The sequence below is a fragment of the Giraffa tippelskirchi genome, chromosome 12, assembly GCF_054371585.1.
Source record: "Giraffa tippelskirchi isolate mGirTip1 chromosome 12, T2T-mGirTip1v1.2.pri, whole genome shotgun sequence".
In the NCBI taxonomy this organism is placed as follows: domain Eukaryota; kingdom Metazoa; phylum Chordata; class Mammalia; order Artiodactyla; family Giraffidae; genus Giraffa; species Giraffa tippelskirchi.
In genome coordinates, this window is record NC_137286.1 from 102,711,539 (window position 1) to 102,732,420 (window position 20,882).

The 20,882-nt window shown below is 37.9% G+C and overlaps 1 protein-coding gene across 21 annotated transcripts in view; it reads right to left on the minus strand.

The window, feature by feature from the left end:
• The window catches only part of PAN3 (poly(A) specific ribonuclease subunit PAN3), a 123,194-nt gene that overhangs the window by 19,700 nt on the left and 82,612 nt on the right, over nucleotides 1-20,882 (minus strand). For 11 of the 21 annotated variants that reach the window (XR_014071094.1, XR_014071095.1, XR_014071096.1 and 8 more), the window contains 8 exons: nucleotides 11,444-11,691; nucleotides 10,150-10,206; nucleotides 8,846-8,950; nucleotides 7,984-8,041; nucleotides 4,419-4,580; nucleotides 3,843-3,959; nucleotides 3,654-3,755; nucleotides 676-841 (listed from right to left, as the gene is read on the minus strand). Coding sequence is in view for 16 of the 21 variants with exons in the window: in XM_081549357.1 (XP_081405483.1) it covers nucleotides 676-841; nucleotides 3,654-3,755; nucleotides 3,843-3,959; nucleotides 4,419-4,580; nucleotides 7,984-8,041; nucleotides 8,846-8,950; nucleotides 10,150-10,206; nucleotides 11,444-11,691 (1,015 nt within the window). In the remaining 5 variants the exon portion in view is untranslated. The remainder of the gene's footprint in view (nucleotides 1-675; nucleotides 842-3,653; nucleotides 3,756-3,842; nucleotides 3,960-4,418; nucleotides 4,581-7,983; nucleotides 8,042-8,845; nucleotides 8,951-10,149; nucleotides 10,207-11,443; nucleotides 11,692-20,882) is intronic. The other 10 variants (XR_014071097.1, XM_081549359.1, XM_081549352.1 and 7 more) reach the window with 3 other exon arrangements.

Below are 20,882 nucleotides of genomic sequence, written 5' to 3' on the forward strand. Positions count from 1 at the left end.
ATGGAAAATGGAGATAACAATAGCACCTGTCTCATAGATTGCTGAACACACAAGTAACTTGCTGTCAGTTAAGTAACTAGCAGAGCCAGGACATGAATACAGGTAGCCTGGTACTAAGACCTTGAGCTCCTCATGCTATGCTGCCCAAGACAATTCTCAAAATTTCAGCAACTCAAATCAAATGCTGGTGAAGTCAAGGTCTCTATAAAATCACTTGTTCTTAAAGCATGAAACCCAATAAGCAGCAACAGCATCAATTGCTTGCTTGTTAGAAATGTAAACCCCCAGGCCTCGCCCCAGACTTCATGAATGGGAACTCTGGGGGTGCAGCCCAACAGGCTGTGCTGACTAAGCCTCTCCAGATTATGGGGAGTCATGTCAAAATCTGAGACTGACAGTTGTACATACGAAACTTGTACTGACACTGCTTGATATACCCCCAACCCTAACCATACATACCTCCCAAATCCCTACAAGATCTTGGTTAGTAACAAGGCATTTTATTACAAACTCAGCATGTAAAAAAAAACTTACAAATGAACTCAAAGTCACAGAATTCTTCTGGATGGAATATATGAAAGGTAGAATTAAAACAAATCATCATGCTATGTTTACTAAGCTGCCATAGGGTAGATAGATGATCTACATAAAAGCCAGAGTTCAAAATGCCAGTACCTTGTTTTGCCAGTTATCAGAATTTTTGTTGGGTCCATAACGCGACATGCCAAACCTGCTGTATGAATGGTACGCAGTGCAGAACTCAGCTGGACAATATATGCCCAAATAAGAGATTCTGGCAACAATCCAGCATGCTGTCTGGGCAACGGTCCATCATGTTGACCTAAAAATACAAATAAAAAAAATGGCACCTTCATATTAACTAAAACACTAAAACATGCAGATCAAAAAGAATTCAAGAAACAAACCCAAATTTTCTTACATATGATATTACACCTCAGTATTATACTGCCAGCAGTAGCAGAGCTCTCACTGAGCTTCTCTTTTCTGTGACCACTATAATTATTGCACAGCAAACAAAAATTACTAAAGTAAGAACTTCTACTTAATTGTGACCCAAGTTCTCATTAAAGACAGAAACTGAAGAGATTATTTTTCTTAAATTGTGGTTAAACCTTGTCTCTATTAATGCTCAGCTGTGTGGGAACTATTCTTTCTGTGGCTTGAGGGAAACAAGTCGCCACCAACATCTCTGTGGAGTGTTTTCTTATTGTCCTTATGCTGCCCATCCTCTTCTATTACAACCACGTCCAATTAACAGAAAACGTAAGTGTAAAACACTGAACGTCACTTATGCCACTTATGTGTAGTAATGTTGAAACATACAAATAATCCAGTCTACCATGAAAAGTAATCCTTTTGATTCTATCAACCTTTTAAGTGCTTCTTGATATAATTTTCTGGGTCACTGTTAATCAAGAGAAAAGGGGCCTCATAAATTTAATCTAAATTTTTTAATTATTTCAGGGAACATTACCTTATAAATCCAAGTGTTCAAATGGTTGTAAACAAACCTTTACTGAATCAGTTACAAAAGCAACACAGTTAAATGGTTAACTGTGGAGCTAATAAACAGCTAATAAGTACTTATGGCTTGAGACAAAATTTCCAGGGAAGAACAAATACAAAATTCAAAAACTGCTATCCCTCAAATTTTGACAGAACTGAAGATAATACCATCTGGAAAACCATGTTAAATGACTCAAAAAGTAGCTCTAGTAATATACGTCAAGACAACATCAAAGACAACCAGGAAGCAGTCAAATAAAGCTATTTAATAAGTGTGGTAATAGGGAAAAAAAATATTTGTAGCAAATACATTGCATACTTTGTGCCAGATTCTGTCTAGTTACTTTATCCACCTTATGTCATTTTAAACCTTTTACCACAATCCCTATAAGGTATGCTATTATTATTCCCACTCTCTTATTAGTATATCTCTTACAACATGTCATTTTTTATTTTGTTTTAAATTAACAAATTAAATAGTATAATAAAGCATTATACTTCCATCTATGTCTCTACAAGTTTATACAAACATTGGCTCTTTTCCCCTTCATTTTCAATATTCATACTGGGAAAACAGAGATTATAAATTGTTATAAATTAAAGTATATATGGCACATTTAGAGGAGTTAATACCATCAAGCAGTATTTTCAAATACTAGAAAATGAACCGATTCCTAAGAAAATGGAAACATACCAAATAATCAAACACCAAAAGCAGAATTAAGATTAAAAAAAAATAAAAAACAACACTAAAAAGGAGTGCTATAAATCAGTGGTTCTCAACAGGGGTCAACTTTGCCACCTCAGGGACATTTGGCAGTGTCTGAAGATATTTTTGGTGTCACAACAGAGGAGGGGATTGCTACTGGTATCTAGCAGGTACACGGTGGGGATGCTGCTAAACACCCAGCAAGGCAGAGAATGGCCCTACAAAAATAATTAATTCAGCCCCAAATGTCAACAGTGCTGAGGCTGAGAAACCCAGCTATAAATTCAAGCCAACAGTCATTTCACAGCTGTTGTTACTAAAATAAACGAACAACTACAGCTATATTTCTCTATAGGAAAAGTTATACCACATCCCTTTCAACAAAATTATGTGTATGCTACAGATGACATGGCAAAAGGAAAAAAAATGACCACACTCTGAGACCAGATTTTTAATGTGAAACAGCCATGTAACCACAGCTTGCTTCTTTCAACTGTCAGAAAGCAAAGTTACAAGCAAACAGAAATAATATATTTTATCTATAATGCCAGGCAGACTCCAGTCTTCTCTCTCCTTGCTTTGTCTCAGGATACATTCAGGAAAACCTTTAACAAATTAAAAACCTCAGCATAAAGGGTAACACTCTCCTGCCCCCAAATAAGAAAATGACACATACATTTTCCTTTCCCCAAAACAAATAGACCTCACAAAATGAATTTACTTCCCTGAAATGATTTACCCTTCAATAAGCATTTGTTAGACTGTAATTACAATATTTTAGTTCTTTGCAATATATCAACAATAAAACAATTCTTTAAATACTAAACGAAGAAAATATTCCCCATTTAAGTAAAAGTTACCTCAAAATTTTTTGAAGACTAGTTCCTTTAGTAACACAGAATCCTACCTTAAAGCAAAATATTTGTTCAGGGAAATAATTACATAAATAACAGAGTCACACTGGACTATGCAAAAGAGACAAAACAAACCAAAACAAAAAACCAAGACAAGAAAGAAATGTCAAGAGACTCATAATGATGATGCTTTGGGTGGTGAAGTTACAGGAATTATTTTTCAATTTAATGAATTTCCCAAACCATTTTACTCAGAAAGCATAACATTTTTTAAAGAAAAAACAGGAGGAAAAAAAATTTTATCATTTTCTCAGCTACTTAAATTTCAGATATTTACATGAGTCTTTCGTAACCCATCTTCATCTCCATCTACAGATAACACATTATTTCCTAACTTGTTACATACTGACTCCATTTCTTTAAAGTATTTCTTTTTAAAATGCAATATGGTCTTTAAACTGAATGATTATAGGGCTAAACTTACAAGTACTTTAAAACACAAAACTACTCTTTCACAGAGCAAAGGCTTTGTCAAACCCAGCTTTCTTGCATCGTCTCCTTACCCCACTTTCTCTTTGTGAAATAGGCATCCGCATTGGGGTCATTGAAGTGTCTGCTCATCATGGTCTCTCCTCCAGCATGGAAATCATATGCAAACACAAGAGCTTGAAATAAAACACAAACGCTCATTACTGCAACCTGGCTTCCAGCAATGAAGTCCACCAGCAGAGAGACAATTACAAGTCACTCACAAGGCTCTGAGAAAGCTTTAGTAGTAAATACTTCACGCAAGGTTACAATATTTGAGTGCTGAATTTTTTTCCACATATCGACCAATACCATGCACTTCGTGTTAACAAGACGAAAACCTGAAAAAAAGAACATTTTCTGCTTAACTGGAAATGACATCTCCCCCTTATTTCCCCAGAAACGTGCCAAAAGAGCCATGGTATACATCCCTTGTTGTTGTTGTTTAGTTGCTAAGTTGTGTCCAACTCTTTTGGGACCCCATGGACTACAGCCAATCAGGCTCCTCTGTCCATTGGATTCTCCCAGCAAGAATGCTGGAGTGGGTTGCATTTCCTTCTCCAGAGGATCTTTCCAACCCAAGGATCAAACCCAAGCCTCCTGCACTGACAGATTCTTTACCACCGAGCCACCTGGGAAGCCCAATATATCCCTTATGAGATACTAATTTCCAAATGAAACAATAAAGTGTATTTATTACCCTTTAAATTCATGTTAATTAAATAAACTCATTCAGGGATATCTGAATAATCTCAGCCTCAATAATATGCTCCTAAAAGAGGATAAATTATCTTCCTTACCATGTATCCTCCGAAGGCAATAAGGCAGATCATCTTTGCTATTTACAGCTTTGTAGCAGGATGTAATGTATCCAAAATTACTTGATTTCTGTATCCGGTTGGGTGGTGGCAGTGGTTCTAGAGGGAACAGGCTATGGTAGCTGTCAACTTCTGTAGGGACTGCTAGAGTAATTCATAAGAAGATGACTTTAGCTTGCAGACATTCATAAATCTCTCAGATCTCAAAGAAATAAAGAAGAAACCAAATCCACAAACGACTTATATCAAACACTCTGTATTCTAGAAGATTGTCAACATTCATAGTGTGTCCATTCTATAGGGCACACCAGTCTCACAATCAATAAAAATAGACATCATAACACAACAAAAGAACTAGATTTCACAAACTCAAAAATATTTATCTTTGGTAACAGCACAACTCTTGTTTCTCAGCTCTTAGAAACAATTTGGATTATCACTTATAAATATTAAACTTTCCAATGGTATCTTATTTGTCTTTCCCTACTCATTAATGACGTTCAACATTTCTTCATAATTTTTGGCTGTATAAATTTCCACTTTCTTGAAATGCCTATTCCTATTTTTGGCCACTTTTCAGTTTTGTTTTTAAGGCTCTTACTAATTTGTGGCTTTAATTTTCTTTTCTTGGTCAAGCATGTAAACATCTTCTAAGCTTTTTCTCTACTATAGATATCTTTGGGTTGTTTTTAACTTTAACTCAGTAAAATTTATCAGTATTTGAAGAGTCAACAAACTTTGCCTCCAGTATAGGAAATCTTTCCCTACTGAAACATTAAATTTATTCATATATGTTTCATAGCATGAGTTTTAAAGCTTTGTATTATCATTTAGAGACATTACACATTTTGTTTTAGATAAAAATTCTTAATCTGGAATCAGATTTTGCATGTGGTTTGAGATGATACAACTGTAACAATACAATCTTCTACCATAAAGAAACCATTCTTCCCAGTGCTTTGCTGTCCCCACTGATTAGCCACCTGTGTCACTTCTCCCTAGCCTGTTCCAGTAGTCAATTTGTCTAGCCCAGTGCCATTACCACACTACTGCAGGGACTACAGACTCAAGCCAAGCCTGCCCTCCCCACACTGCTGCTGCTGCTGCTAAGTCGCTTCAGTCGTGTCCGACTCTGTGCGACCCCATAGACGGCAGCCCACCAGGCTCCGCCGTCCCTGGGATTCTCCAGGCAAGAATACAGGAGTGGGGCCCTCCCCACACACCAGTACCCTAATCACAATCTTCAGAGTGTTGCAGGGAGTCTTCAACCTTCACTTTCTGATAAATTCTATCATATACTACGAAAAGCTGTTATGTGCAATATAATTTTAAAAAAAGAAAGAAACAAAGACCAAACCTTGATTAGAAGTGGAACTTTCAGCCAATCTCCCAGCCTTCCAGGGAGGGGAGAAAAGCTGAAGACTGAGTTAACTGCCAAGAGCCAGAGATGTAACCAACATGCCTCGACAACAAAACATCCATAAAGACTCCTCAGCAGCGGGATTCAGAGAGCTCACAGCTGGTGGGCCTGACGCGGCACTGAGAGGGCGGCACACTGGGGAGGGCAAGGAGGTTCCCCACCCCCACACCCTCCCCCAACATGTCTCTTGCATGTGGCTGTTCCCTGAGTTGTACCCTTTATAATAAGCCACTAATAGTTCATACAGTGTCTTCCCGAGTTCTGTGAGTCATCCCAGCTTATTATCAAACCTGAGGGCATCCAGTAGAAACCCCCAAATTTGCAGTTGCCCAGATAGAAGTTTGAGTAGCGTAGGTACCCCATTTCAGCTGACATCTGAGGCAGGAGTGGTCTTATGGGATTGAACCCTTCCTTAACAATTAAACTGTTAGACATGAAGCAGGTGTTAGTACTGTGAGTAAAATCTCATGTGCTTTGACTAAAATTGTACTGAATCTATCGGAGAAGGCAATGGCACCCCACTCCAGTACTCTTGCCTGGAAAATCCCATGGACGGAGGAGCCTGGTAGGCTACAGTCCATGGAGTCGCTAAGAGTCAGACACAACTGAGCGACTTCACTTTCACTTTTCCCTTTCACGCACTGGAGAAGGAAATGGCAACCCACTCCAGTATTCTTGTCTGGAGAATTCTGGGGATGGCCGGAGCCTGGTGGGCTGCCGTCTATGGGGTCGCACAGAGTCGGACACGACTGAAGTGACTTAGCAGTAGCAGTACTGAATCTATAGGTTTACAAAAATTTATAATCATTCTGTCTTCCTATTCATAAATATAGTATTTCACTCTATATATTTACCCTATTTAACATTTCTTAGTAAATCTCCCTCAATGAGATATTATGCATCTTTTATTGTATTTATTTCTAGGTACTTATACTCTGAAACTACTATAAATAGCATCTTCATTTTATTTATTTTTTATTTTTTACCCTGGTTAGGTCCTCAAAGACAATGCTTGATAATAAGGAAAATTCTAACATGAACATTTCAAAGGCCATGACAGAAAAGTTTCCTGCCCATCTAAAGTGAAAAAGATCAGTCTTGAGACACAATAGCCAGATATACTCCTTTGAATTCTTTAGCAGTCAAGAAGATACACAGTTGATTGTGCTGAGTCCTTAATTACAACCGGTATTTTGAGATTACTGCTACAGTAAATGTATTCCTGCTATATTATTTATAAAGTTTTGCTAAATTAAACCACATTTAATCTTGCCTTTACAGAATAAGCTAAGGAAAGAGATTTTAACGCTCTCTGAGAAACACTACAATTCAGCCAAAAAAAATATAGGTTTAAATCCTGATTTGGTCAGACAATTACTAGCCAATGGTCTTAGAGGCAAGTTACTTAACCTGCCTGTTACCTTCAGTTTCCTCACAAGCAAAACAGAGGTGATATTAGCAAGTACACCACAGGAGCTTTGCAAAGAAAAAACTTACACACAGAAAGCCTTGGTACATGGGCATGCCACAGTCTCAATATTAATAATAACAACAATCACCCCCCACTCTTATTTAAGTACCTATACTTTGTCAGGTTTCAAAAGATAATAACATTCTAGTGCACAGTGAGATAAATCACAGTGGAAATTCTAAAACTGTCTATTTTTTGGATAAACTAGAATCTTGTTACATGTAGAGTTATTTGAAAAACACTAGATGATGGCACCCCGTTCCACTACTCTTGCTTGGAAAATCCCATGGACAGAGGAGCCTGGTAGGCTGCAGCCCATGGGGTCGCTAAGAGTCAGACACAACTGAGTGACTTCACTTTCACACGTTGGAGAAGGAAATGGCAACCAACTCCAGTGTTCTTTCCCGGAGAATTCCAGGGACGGGGGAGCCTTGTGGGCTGCCGTCTATGGGGTCGCACAGAGTCGGACACGACTGAAGCGACTTAGCAGCAGCAGCAGCAGCAGATGACCAATGGCATCTTGGAATTCTTAACTAGATTTCAAACAAATACATTCATTAAAGAGTAATTAGCTGGCTTAAGGCATTAAAAACTGTGGGACTATGTAAGGATTATACTCTCCTTTAAAAGGAAGGATCAATCAACTTGCATTTTACCTGGCATATCTGCTTGATCAATTTGAGCCATTGTTATTAAATGTCTGTTTATCAGCTCCTAAGAAAAGAAAATAAGTTTATTTACATCTAAACACAGCTTCTGAAATATGGACTTTTTATTGTAACTGAACAGCATAACCATTAATCGTTTTGGCACGTGCACTTTTCAATACTGATACCATGAAATAACATTTCCAATACTGGTAAAATGTCTAAATTCCAGTCCCAGCTAGACCTGCCCATAACTCTAGTTGGTTTCAAGTAGCAGTGTCAAGTAGCAGTATTACAACCCAGAGCCTACAGCTAGCTCTGTGGTCAATAATTCACTCCACAAACAATATTCTGGGGGTGCAACTTACTTCTGTGAAATAAAAACATTTCTGAGGATCTAAGAGTAACATAAAATCCTACATATCAAGTAATACCTGTTTACCAACAACAAAATTAAATTATTTTATAAAACCTACTTTGTAGAAAATTTTGAGCTTTCTTAACATGAGGTTCATTTCTAGGCCAAATTACTTATTAGCTAACAACTACAGATATTAGCAAAAATTTGTTTAGAGATCAGAAACCATTTAAATTATTTTACATACTTCAGAGGCTTTTCAATGCACAGGACGTGAGGTGCAAAATGGTGGTCCATTTAAATAGCTATTCTATGTTTTGTATTACCTGCAATTGTCTTGAAAAACACATTTCCTTAAATAAATATATCAATTAGAACTCATAAATTCTATCTGCTTCAGTACAGCATATCTAATTAAATAATACGATTTGAAAGGAGCTCTGTTGTTTCTCCAGTTCTTTGCTAAAGAACGACAGACATCAAGTGTCTCCACTCTGAACTCTGAAAGCGTACCTGTCGCAGTTCATCAGCCATGAAGAAAGAAGGTGCGTTCGCTTTTGGCTGCATATAAGCAACGTGAGGTGCAGTTGGAGGATAGATATGGTAATTGGGAAATACCTAAAAGATAGGGATGGGGAAAATAGAATGATCAATTTTTCTCAGCTGATAAGCTTTATCATTACTGTGATAAAGTTCTAATCTTTAAATGACAGTGATAAATTGATACTTTTAATCTTTATATGACAGTGACTTAAAGGCCTCAGAGAACAGCTGTTATCAACACACTTTCTAAATGAATTCACTTCTAAAATCTTTATTGGAATAATCAATTTTTTAAACTCTAATAAGAAAGAAGACATTTCTTCAGATATGGTAAAATTTTACCTCCAATGAGAGGCACAAGTAGTTTTTTGGAAGTATTTTTTAAAGGCAGTTGGAAGAGAGGAAGAAAGTAGATACTAAAGGTGCTTGGGAACAGTCAGAGCATGGAGTAACTCTGCCCTGGCCGCCCAAAGAACTGCCCTCTGGAAGGGTCTCCTGCAGCCAAACTGAACAAAGTGTTATCTAGATGCTTGTTAACACCTCAGACTAGAACAGGAAAGAGGACCAGCATCCTCTGGGTCAGCAGTGGAGGTGAACAGAAGGATGCAACAGAGTATCTACCTTCCAATCAAACTACAACAAAGCCACTAAACTCTGCTGCCAGCCTCGAAGCTTTGATCCTTCCAACTGGGCTCTTCCCACCACCCTGCTTTCTTCCCATCTTCCTCTGCCTCTCCTTCCCTCCACTGGTCCACAGCACAAAATCAAAGTACATCCTAAAATATCTTCTATTTTATCCTTTCATATTTAAAGCTGAAACAAACACTTTTTTTCTCTTTTAAAAATGAATTCAGCTGATTTCCGCTGCCCTCAGATGATTGTTCTGCTCGGGATCTCAAGCAGGAAGTGGTTTTGCAATACTTGAAAGGTTTCCTTTAACTACACCTGCAAGGAGAACAGTGCCTCCTTTCCCTGGCCGTGGTTTCCTTACATTAGGTAGTACAGTTGGGCTGAACTACCTGAGGTTTACCAGGAGTGTATTTTTAAGAGCTGTTTGAAGGGTAAAAACATTGTGAAAATGTGCCATGTATAATATCCACAGAAACAGCTGAGACAGTTTTGTGACAAAAGAATCTCTTTAGAGGTTAAACTGAACTTTTTTCTACAAATGTGATAAAAATGTAAGTAATTACGAAATATAATAACCCCCTCCCCGAAAGCAAAACATTGATGGAATTCTTACTTGAAAGAACCAAGGAAAGTCTCTACTCTACCTCAATTATTTGACCTTCTGTTCGGCAAGCTGTTCTGTGATAATTTTTGAAAGATCTCTGACCAAAAACAAAAACAGAACAAAAAACTATTAGCTGCTTAATTACTTTTTAGAAAGCATTTCACATGATTCACAAGTATTTCCATATAAATGTTTTCACATTTATTTCTCAGACGGTGGTCACTTACAGTTGGGGGATCAGTCTCAGAGACACTAAGATTCAAGAGTCACAACACGAAGGCAGAACTAGGACTCTTAAAAGAGGAAAAATAAAAATCTGTTCTCTTTCTACTCAAACTGTCTTTCAGTAAAATATGAAATGTAATCAACCAAAATACATCATTAATTTAATGTACGGAATCAAAATCTGCTTGCTTACTAAAATCCAAATACACTTTTCATATAAGCCTATCAGCTATGATTTTGTCCAATGTTTACGGTGTAGACCAGCTTTCATATTTTAATGGAATCTGGTATTCTTATTCATGAAAGCTTTATCTACTATTTACTTTTCTATAGGTAAATAATTTCTGAACATGGACAAAATTACAAAACTGAAAAGGTACACCTTATGGAAAACGACCTTCCCTCTCTGCCCCTCCCCCCTTCTCCCTGCAGTCCTTTGGTGGTCCTTTCCCTACGTCTGAGCAGGGCTCCCTGAACTCCTCCTTCCTGACCAGTGACCCACATTGGAGGCCTCCTATTACCATGGGCTCCATCACCCCGAGTTCCAGCTATGAAATCACTGCCTCACCTGGTAAGTACTGGCCATCAGTTTGCTTTCAGTCACTACTGTTAAGAAAAGATCAACTTCTCTAACTTCTCACCAGAAGTGAGTCTACCTACACTTATAAACAAGTGTTAGCAAATGGCAATCCCAGCTGGCACAAGTACTAGGAGACCCCTAAAGCAAGATGTGCTATAAAGTATTAAACTAGAGTGTGAATATAATCTAAATACAACCAGATTTGTTCAAAACTAGAGTTATTATTGGGAATCCCTGGGGCTCAGATGGTAAAGAATCTGCCTACGATGCAGGAGACCTGGGTTCAATCCCTGGGTCGGGAAGGGGTCCCCTGAAGAAGGGAATGGCAACCCAACAGTTTTTATTACTGTAGAAACAGATTACTTTGAAGAAGTAAGAAGATATTAGAATTATCATCTGAGTTAGAAATGAGTTACCTTTCCACATCACAGTAAAAAGATACAAGAGGGGGTAACCTCTTCCCCTCTCTCATTAATAAGAAGCTGCTATAAGGGCCCTCTCTTTTCTCCCTTGTTTAAAGCAGACATACCATTCCACTCAAAGGTGCTGGAGTCGTGTCTGTATAGAAGTACGTCGTCCCACCGACGGTTTCTTTTTGGATCACTTGACCAGAAGATGGTGTCTGAGAAACAGGATTATTCCCAGGTGTAGAGGCACTAGAAGGCACCATGTAATTTGCTGGATTTGGAGTGTGGCTTCTTCTTCTGGGGGCAGGAGAAGTATGTGGAGTGATCTTGGGGGAGTGAAGAGGGGAGGATCCAGCAGACAGTGACATTCCTAAAGTAGACGGAAGAGTGAAAATTGGTTTTAGAGAAAAAAATCTGAAAACTAAAATACAAATACTCGTTTGGAAGAAAACATTTTTAGCAAAATTCTTTTAAGTGCAAAGAAAAAGACAATTTTATCTTGTCCTAGAGAAACCTCTGATTAAAGCAAATGTAAAGAATTTCTTTTTTTCAAAAACAGTGAAATCGAGATAAATTAGGAAATGTACTGTAAGAATAAGTCTCCTCCATATCAAGGTTTACATGAGAAATAAAAATTATTAACTTAATAAATGAATTTAATTGAAAAATGATAAATAACTGTGACTATAAAATTATGCCTTTTATGAAAGTCTTTCTTTTATAAAAGGCAAAATTCCTTTTTTTGTAAAGAATCATTTAAAACTGTGGTTATTAACAATACAATCACATTTCCTAAAAAATGATTTAGTATCAAAAAAAATCAAACTACTTAATGAGATTTATTAGATTTCTTTGGGCCAAATACATTTAACAGAACGGTTTGAAAAAGCAAAAGAAAATTTAGTCCTAGTTGAAATACATGGCAGCTTAAATACCATATTTTTTTAAATCAAGAAGTATACTGTTTTGATGCCTTTTGTCTTTAAATAGGCATACACTATAGTAGACAAATAAAATTTCTGCAGATGCATATTTAGGCCAACTGATATTACTCTGCTCTTGCAAGTTTTACCTAAACACAACTAGTAAGAAAGCAATGTATGCAGAGCATCCTCTATCCTGAATCTACGGTGAAGAAAGGGTAAGGACAACTGTCTTCACCCTTGAGGAGACTCCAGGCTAGCTGAGGAAGCAAGACCAGATCACATGAGGAAGACACAAAATGATTTACAGAAACACTCAAATATAAACCAATATACTGCAAACTACATGCATAAATGCAGATGGAATGCAAATTAAGTAAAACCAGGTAGAGTTCATCAAAGGCTTAATGGAGGTGATCAGTTCTGAGCAGACTGAAAATGGTTTCTAGAGCTATAGTTACACTTTCTGGGGAAAAAAAAAAAAGTTTATCCAGAAACTATTTTCTGGCTATTTGGGGAATGATTAAAAACCTTCTTCACCTTCGGGATAATAGGCCATCTCACAATTCAAGAAAATAGTTACCAAAATGCCTCTGGTCACAAAAATATGATTCATTAAGCAGGAGTATGAATTTCAAATACTAAGAATTCATAAAACATCAACACTGTTCTTTGAAAAGATGTAGGTAAACAAAAATAAAGTGAGAACTGAGATAATACTTATCTTTACTCTAGATAGCCCTCTGTATTTTTCTATAGAGTCCTGACATAATTATGTCATCTGACTTTCTGAGCAACTAAGTGAGGTAGGTCAGGTCACAAGCACCACAGTAGAGATCAGAATTTAGACACAGGGGGTTTTTTATCTGACCAACGATAAATGCATGTAGCCAAGAGCAAAGCTAGGCTTCAAAGCCAAGTCTCCACACTTTCAACTTAACTCTTTCTGCTGTTAACACAATGTCTACTATACTGACATTAAAACTGGTCAAGAATTTGCAAATATGTCTTAACATCCAAAACCCTTAAAAATATATTTATAAGGAAACCCAGCTATTAAGATATAGGCTTAATTTAAAAAAAAAAAAACTGTTTAAGAGTTCTGTGTTTTCTTCTAACTCTGTATATTATACATTTAACTGTAGGTTAATCCGTACTGTAAAAATTGGGAGGATTATTTTCAAAAGATAACTACTACCCAATTATCAAGTATGAAACGCATCTAGATAGTTTTCCTAAAGCTAATCTCTAAGCCTTTCCTAGATAATAAAGCTGGCCAAGTAACTAAAGAGTAAATTTGTTTACTACCTTTGAATTAAATAAACAGCAACAAATACAGCTACCAATTCTTAAGCACTTTCCATGTGTCAGGCGCTAGATAAAGTACTTTACAAACACCAGCATATTTAATCCTCACAAAGACCCTGTAAGGTAGGTATATCACAGTCACCTCACAGAGGAAGAAACTAATTTAAAAATAACTTTTAAAAATGTATTGTAAAGGCAAATATAGATTATTAAACAAAAGAATTAAGATTCAACCTCAGGTCTATCTGATTCCAAAGCTTGTACTCTTAGCCAATATTCAATACAGGTGCCCAACCCCTAAGTCTTATATAGGGGTACAAGTGAAACAAAAGGTAGAATCTCTCTTTAAGGCTAAATACGTGGAAAAAGATTACCAAAAACAAACTAGTAGAATTTACCAGTTGTCAGCTGTACGTAACAAGCTTTCTCTTAATTTTGTGGCTTTCTACTACAAAGTTTCAGCACTGAAATTTGAGTTCATGTATCTGAGCAGAGGCTGATTGGAATTATTTAAACACATACAAAACACAACATGCACAACAGTAACAAGTATCACAGCCCATAAGCAGAACAAGATAACTAAATTGTATGGGAAGCTAGAAATGAAATTTAACTTCTAAACTACAGAAACATCAAATCTAGTCACAAAGGGCAAAGCTTTGTGGCACCAAAGTGTTTTACCAACATGTCACAGAATTGAGTAAAATATGCGTATTATCTGCTTGGTGAGAGTTTTTCTGTCTGGTATTGTGAAGACAATAACCACAACACAATACTAACTACCCACATACAATACTATGAAAGAAAGTGTAGTCGGTCAGTTGTGTCCGACTCTTTGAGACCCCATGGACTGCAGCCTGCCAGGCTCCTCCATCCATGGGATTTTTCAGGCAAGAGTACTGCAGTGGTTGCCACTGCCTTCTCCAATACAACACTATAGATGGCACAAAGCAGCAGAATATTACTACAGAAATGAGCAGTTAAAACTAGAGGTGAAACGAACAGATTTCATTTCATCTCTCTCACATGTAAATGTTCCTTTGTAAGTTCCATCTTTCCTTATACAGTGGGGTGGAGGCAGGGCGCTACTTGTGGCTATTACAACAGTCCGCTAATAATTAGTACTCAGTCACTGGAACACTTAGGCAAATACAGCAAAAGAATGAGGATACCATGAGAGACAATCTGGAAGAATGAAAATCTTGATTTAAAACAATAAGCTAATTAAAAAATATTTCATTTGTGTATTTATTTTTTGCATTACTTTTGTAATTCAGTCCTAAAATGGTATTTTGGTGACATTATATATAATAATTACACTATCATTTCTTATTAAATGAATACACAAACTTAGATATTTAAGTCATGTTATGATAAGCTAACTGCTTTAGAACATTTGAAAAAAATCCTTCTTAAAAGTACCGAATTCAAATAAAAGTAAGGAACAAGACAGAAATGCTCACTGGATGAATTAACTAGAGCAATTAACAAAATAAAGGGAGATACAAAAAGTTCAAGCATAACTTATGAAGGTAGAAGTATCAGTGTTTCTGGAGGACATATTCTATACCTGAAAATTCCAAGAAAACAAACAAAAAAGACTCTAGTAAATAATGACAGAATGCATTAAGTAAATGGCTCCAATATTAATATATACCAAATGAATATTTGGTCTTAAATACAAACATCCGTTTAAGATAATGCTAAAATAAGTATCTTTCCTCAACCACAACCAAAATTATGAACACACAGAATTGTGAGATAAAATATAATATCCACATTTTAAAACACAGCTGAAATAAAAAGAACAATAAAAACAGTAACTCCAAGAGCAAGAAATTAAGGCAAAATTGTGAATTAGAGGTTGTATCGTGGGAACTCTGGAAAATCACATCCTAGGCCAGATACAGACTCTACAAGTTGAGGCTTTCATGTTCACAATGGCATATGAAACATGGCCTTCAGCACATTAAAATGTGGAGAATGAAATTCAAATTCCAGTGTAAAGCTAGGAGTCTGGAAAAGCTGCACCATCAGTCCTGCTGGAGGAGAAAATTTCTACCCACCCACCCACAGAGGCAAAAGGTAGTCTTGTCTGAGGAGAAGGCTGGGGTGGTGTCAAGAGAAATGAAAACCCAATCCTTGTACCCTGCACTGGGGCAGGAGAGAAAATTCCTAGGAGATTCCATGTTGGTGATCCTGGTGAGGGATGAGTATAAACCTTAAATTGCACGGGCAGTGGACACCTGGATAAAGCAAATACTAACTATTTCAAAAAACACTTCTACAATGCATAACACACAGAGATTGGTCTCTCTCTAGAAAATAACTCCACGTGAAGGAACTCCAAGAATCACGTGTGTACAATACTTGATCAAAGCACTGAGAATCAGAACCCACAGAACAATGAATCCCAGATAACAGAAACCTATAAAGGCGATTTTTAAAAATCTACAGCTAAAATGACTAAGATCTTGAAAAAAGTGACAAAACATCTCACTCACAGACACACACACATACCCGTGATATTTGCTCTTCTTAAACAGAACAAACTAGACTCTATAAGAGCAAAAAACATAACCATCAAAATTAAAGGGAGAAAAAAAATTTAACAGATGAGTTAAATAGAAAAGTAGACATAATCAAAGACAAGAAAGTAAACCAGACAAGAATCTAGAAATAAAGGTTAGAAAATATAGAAGACTGGTTAAGGTACACAAAAGATAGAATGAGCAGGTGAGTTTCCAGGATAAAAAAGACCAAGAATACTGGAGAAGCAACATTCAAAGAAAAGCTCTGGGATTTTCAAGAGCTAAGAAATCCTCACTCAAGAAGTACTAAACAAGAGTTCTGAACACAGTAAGTAAAGACAAACCTCTTGCAACCAATCAGGTGGAACTGTTGCATGCGCAAGAGAGAGACAAAACCTTAGAAATTATAAAACTTTGTGGAAAAAAGTTAAAGTTGCTCAGTGGTGCCTGACTCTTTGCAACCCCATGGACTTATACAGTCCATGGAATTCTCCAGGCCAGAATACTGGAGTAGGTAGCCGTTCCCTTCTCCAGGGATCTTCCCAACCCAGGGACTGAACCCTGGGTTCAATGTCTCGCACTGCAGGTGGATTCTTTACCAGCTGAGGGTATTTTAAAAGGCCTGGAAAAAAGAACTGCAGAGAGCCCATGGTCATGGATAGAAAGACTATACTGAAATCTTAACGATCCTCTTCGATTCACCTAAAGATTCAATACAACTTCCCTGACGGTGCCCAGCTGCTTCACAGATCCACAGTCTTCAAGGCTGTCCCCTCCTCTGGTACCCTCATCAACATCACTCCTTGTCATCAACGAGTTCTCCAGACCCCATCCTCACAGCAAATTCTAGGTCAACTTTCTGAAAAATCTTCTTACTCTATAAAAATTCTCTGGATGCTCGTATTTAAAAATTATTCCCAGCATTTTGTACTTCATCTTTCACTGCCAGGAGCACACAATTCAAACTGTCTCTGTGAAGGAAGAACTGCGCCTCAATCCTCTCTGCATTCCCAACTACACCCTCAATGGCACGGTATCGGAACATAATACATCTGTCAAAAAGAAAGGAAGAGGTGAAAGTTTCCTCTTCTCGGTAGAGCAACAGCTATGATCAGGAAATGAAGAGTGCCACCACCAGAATTATCCGAGCGTAACAAGAAGGTGGGAGGAGAAAGCAAGAGTTCATGCTGTCAAGTGGCATAGATGCCAGTTGTCCCTATTTAAAAGTAAACGTCAAACAAGCAAATGCGAAAGAGAAAGAATTTGAAAGAATTTGAGATGAAGGGCATTCTTCTGACGCAGCCGTCTGAGTATCTTCGCACTACTCTTTGCAGATCTATGCAGCCTGGGTAAATCCAGATTACACTAGCATTTTAACTAAAACTGTCAATGCTGTTGTAACTCAAGTTGTTAACTTTATCAAAGTTCCAATAACCAAACTAAATCCTCAGCAATAAACTGTCATGTATGGCTACACAAAGGAGAATGATTTAGATTAGAAATCACCAAACTATAATTCATATTGAACAGATGAATGAATTAATGACAGAGTAAGCATCATCATCTTAACAAGAGGGCCAACTCTAACCCCAAGCAGGGCCTCATTTAAGAGAAAATCAGAGTAAGGAATTTATAAGATCATAACCAGGAATACAAGAACCAACGTAACTACTAAAGATATAATTCCTACTTAATGGATTTTTTTAAACCAAAGTCCCCAATCACAACCCCTCCCAAATAAAACAATGCACAGTGACAGCTCAAATAACAGACACTAAGTTTATACTCCTAAATTCTAACAGGACCTTAAACATGCAACAAATTAATAAATCCTTTTCCTTGATATTACTTACGATGACTTAAAAGATGGATATAAAAGGTCAACTCTAAAATTGAGCTCAGAGGACTTTCTGCCCCTCCTGCCCTGACTCTCTCTTCAGTGATTCAGAAACAAGGTTTACTTCTTAGTCCATTTCTATCACTAGCTGCTCTTAGCAGAAGGAGAGAGTGAGTTTAAAATAAGTGTTTAATTGTAATCATTGACAGTAAAAAGTCTGGAGTTATCTGCAATTCATACACCCTGTCAAACAAACCCCCAGGATACTCTAGGTAGCATACTATATGCAGGACAGATTTCTACTGAATATTTCAGTAGAATATTTCTCTTCTACTCAATAGAACTTCCTAAAATAAAATGTTAAAAAGCTACAGAATAACATCAGAAATGTGCTAAATTCTTCACATGATGTCGACAATGATCGCATAAATAAACTGGTCTAAAATGTAATCCCTACAGTTTCTAAGTAAATTCAGGAACAAAGTTTCTTAACTGGGGATCAATAAGACCACGCCCATGTTCAGAAACAGACTGAAACTGGAAGGACTAGGCACACAGTTGCGCTTGGGACCATGACTGACCACAGCAGCATGTACATGTCCAGATCACTAGGGAACAGGGTCCAGGGGAGTTACCAAAGGGCTTCCTTATGTTTTCTTCCTCGTGACAGGTCACTCTTTCTCCAGGAACACATATGCAATGGATCTGCTCAGAGAGGCACACCAGAGACTCGGCAACCAAGGTCCTCATAGGTGACTGGTCACCCAAACACCCTCTGCCAAGCACCCACCAGAATTCCACATGCCTGGAAGCAAAGCACATGTGCAGCACAAACCACAGTGTTCGCACAAAGGGTCTAGGCACAGGAAACCCTAATCAGTTAGGGAACAGCAGGAACACAGCAACTCCAAGGTCCCAGATGTCAGCCTAGGGCGAACCTTGCAGGCAGGCTTTGCTAAGCACAGCAGTCTTCAGCCTGCTACGCTAACTCACTTCTGCACAGATACCCTGAGTTGTCTACTACAGTACAGTCACCACTTTCCTGTGGTAAATACTGTTATAGAGAAATATCAGGGCAAATGTGTTTCTCACATCTGAACATATTCCTCAAGGAAAAACAAGTAAGCTTTAAGTAAGGGCAATGGACTTATGTTGATTCCACTATGTATGCGCCATACATACTGAGATAAATTATATAACTAGTGATGTACACTCATGGATAGGAAATACAGCAAAGAAAAATTAAATTTAGCTCATATAAAAAGGAGCTGAACCTAAGTGTTTTATCAGCTCTTTTCTTCAGTATCTGAATTATCTAAACATACACAGTAAAAGAAAATATGTATGTTGTGGCTTATAATGAGATTTCAGCTACTAATAAATAGAAAAGGTTGTATGATATCATTCAGTTCAGTTACTCAGTCGTGTCCGACCGCAGCATGCCAGGCTTCCCTGTCCATCACCAACTCCCAGAGTCCACCCAAACCCATATCCATTGGGTTGGTGATGCCATCTAACCATCTCATCCTCTGTCGTCCCCTTCTCCTCCTGCCCTCAATCTTTCCCATCATCAGGGTCTTTTCCAATGAGTCAGCTCTTCGCATCAGGTGGCCAAAGTATTGGAGTTTCAGCTTCAACATCAGTCCTTCCAATGAACACCCAGGACTGATCTCCCTTAGGATGGACTGGTTGGATCTCCTTGCAGTCCAAGGGACTCTCAAGAGTCTTCTCCAACACCACAGTTCAAAAGCATCAATTCTTCTGCACTCAGCTTTCTTTATAGTCAGCTCTCACATCCATACATGACCACTGGAAAAAACATAGCCTTGACTAGACAGACATTTGTTGACAAAGTAATGTCTCTGCTTTTTAATATGCTGTCTAGATTGGTCATAACTTTCCTTACAAGGAGTAAGAGTCTTTTAATTTCATGGCTGCAGTCACCATCTGCAGTGATTTGGCAGCCCAGAAAAATAAAGTCAGCCACCGTTTCCACTGTTTCCCCAACTATTTGCCATGAAGTGATGGGACTGGATGCCATGATCTTAGTTTTCTGAATGTTGAGCTTTAAGCCAACTTTTTCACTCTCCTCTTTCACTTTCATCAAGAGGCTCTTTAGTTCTTCACTTTCTGCCATAAGGGTGGTGTCATCTGCATATCTGAGGTTATTGATATTTCTCCTGGCAATCTTGATTCCAGCTTGTGCTTCCTCCAGCCCAGAGTTTCTCATGATGTACTCTGCATATAAGTTAAATAAGCAGGGTGACAATATACAGCCTTAACGTACTCCTTTTCCTATTTGGAACCAGTCTGTTGTTCCATGTCCAGTTCTAAGTGTTGCTTCCTGACCTGCATACAGGTTTCTCAAGAGGCAGGTCAGGTGGTCTGGTATTCCCATCTCTTTCAGAATTGTCCACAGTTTATTGTGATCCACACAGTCAAAGGCTTTGGCATAGTCAATAAAGCAGAAATAAATGTTTTTCTGGAACTCTTGCTTTTTCGATGATCCAGCAGATGTTGGCAATTTGAACTCTGGTTCTTCTGCCTTTTCTAAAACCAGCTTGAATATCTGGAAGTTCAAGGTTCACGTATTGCTGAAGCCTGGCTTGGAGAATTTTAAGCATTCCTTTACTAGCGTTGTGAGATGAGTGCAATTGTGCAGCAGTTTGAGCATTCTTTGGCATTGCCTTTCTTTGGGACTGGAATGAAAACTGACCTTTTCCAGTCCTGTGGCCACTGCTGAGTTTTCCATATTTGCTGGCATATTTAGTGCAGCACTTTCACAGCGTCATCTTTTAGGATTTGAAATAGCTCAACTGGAATTCCATCACCTCCACTAGTTTTGTTCATAGTGATGCTTCCTAAGGCCCACTTGACTTCACATTACAGGATGTCTGGCTCTAGCTGAGTGATCACACCATCGGTGATTATCTGGGTCGTGACGATCTTTTCTGTACAGTTC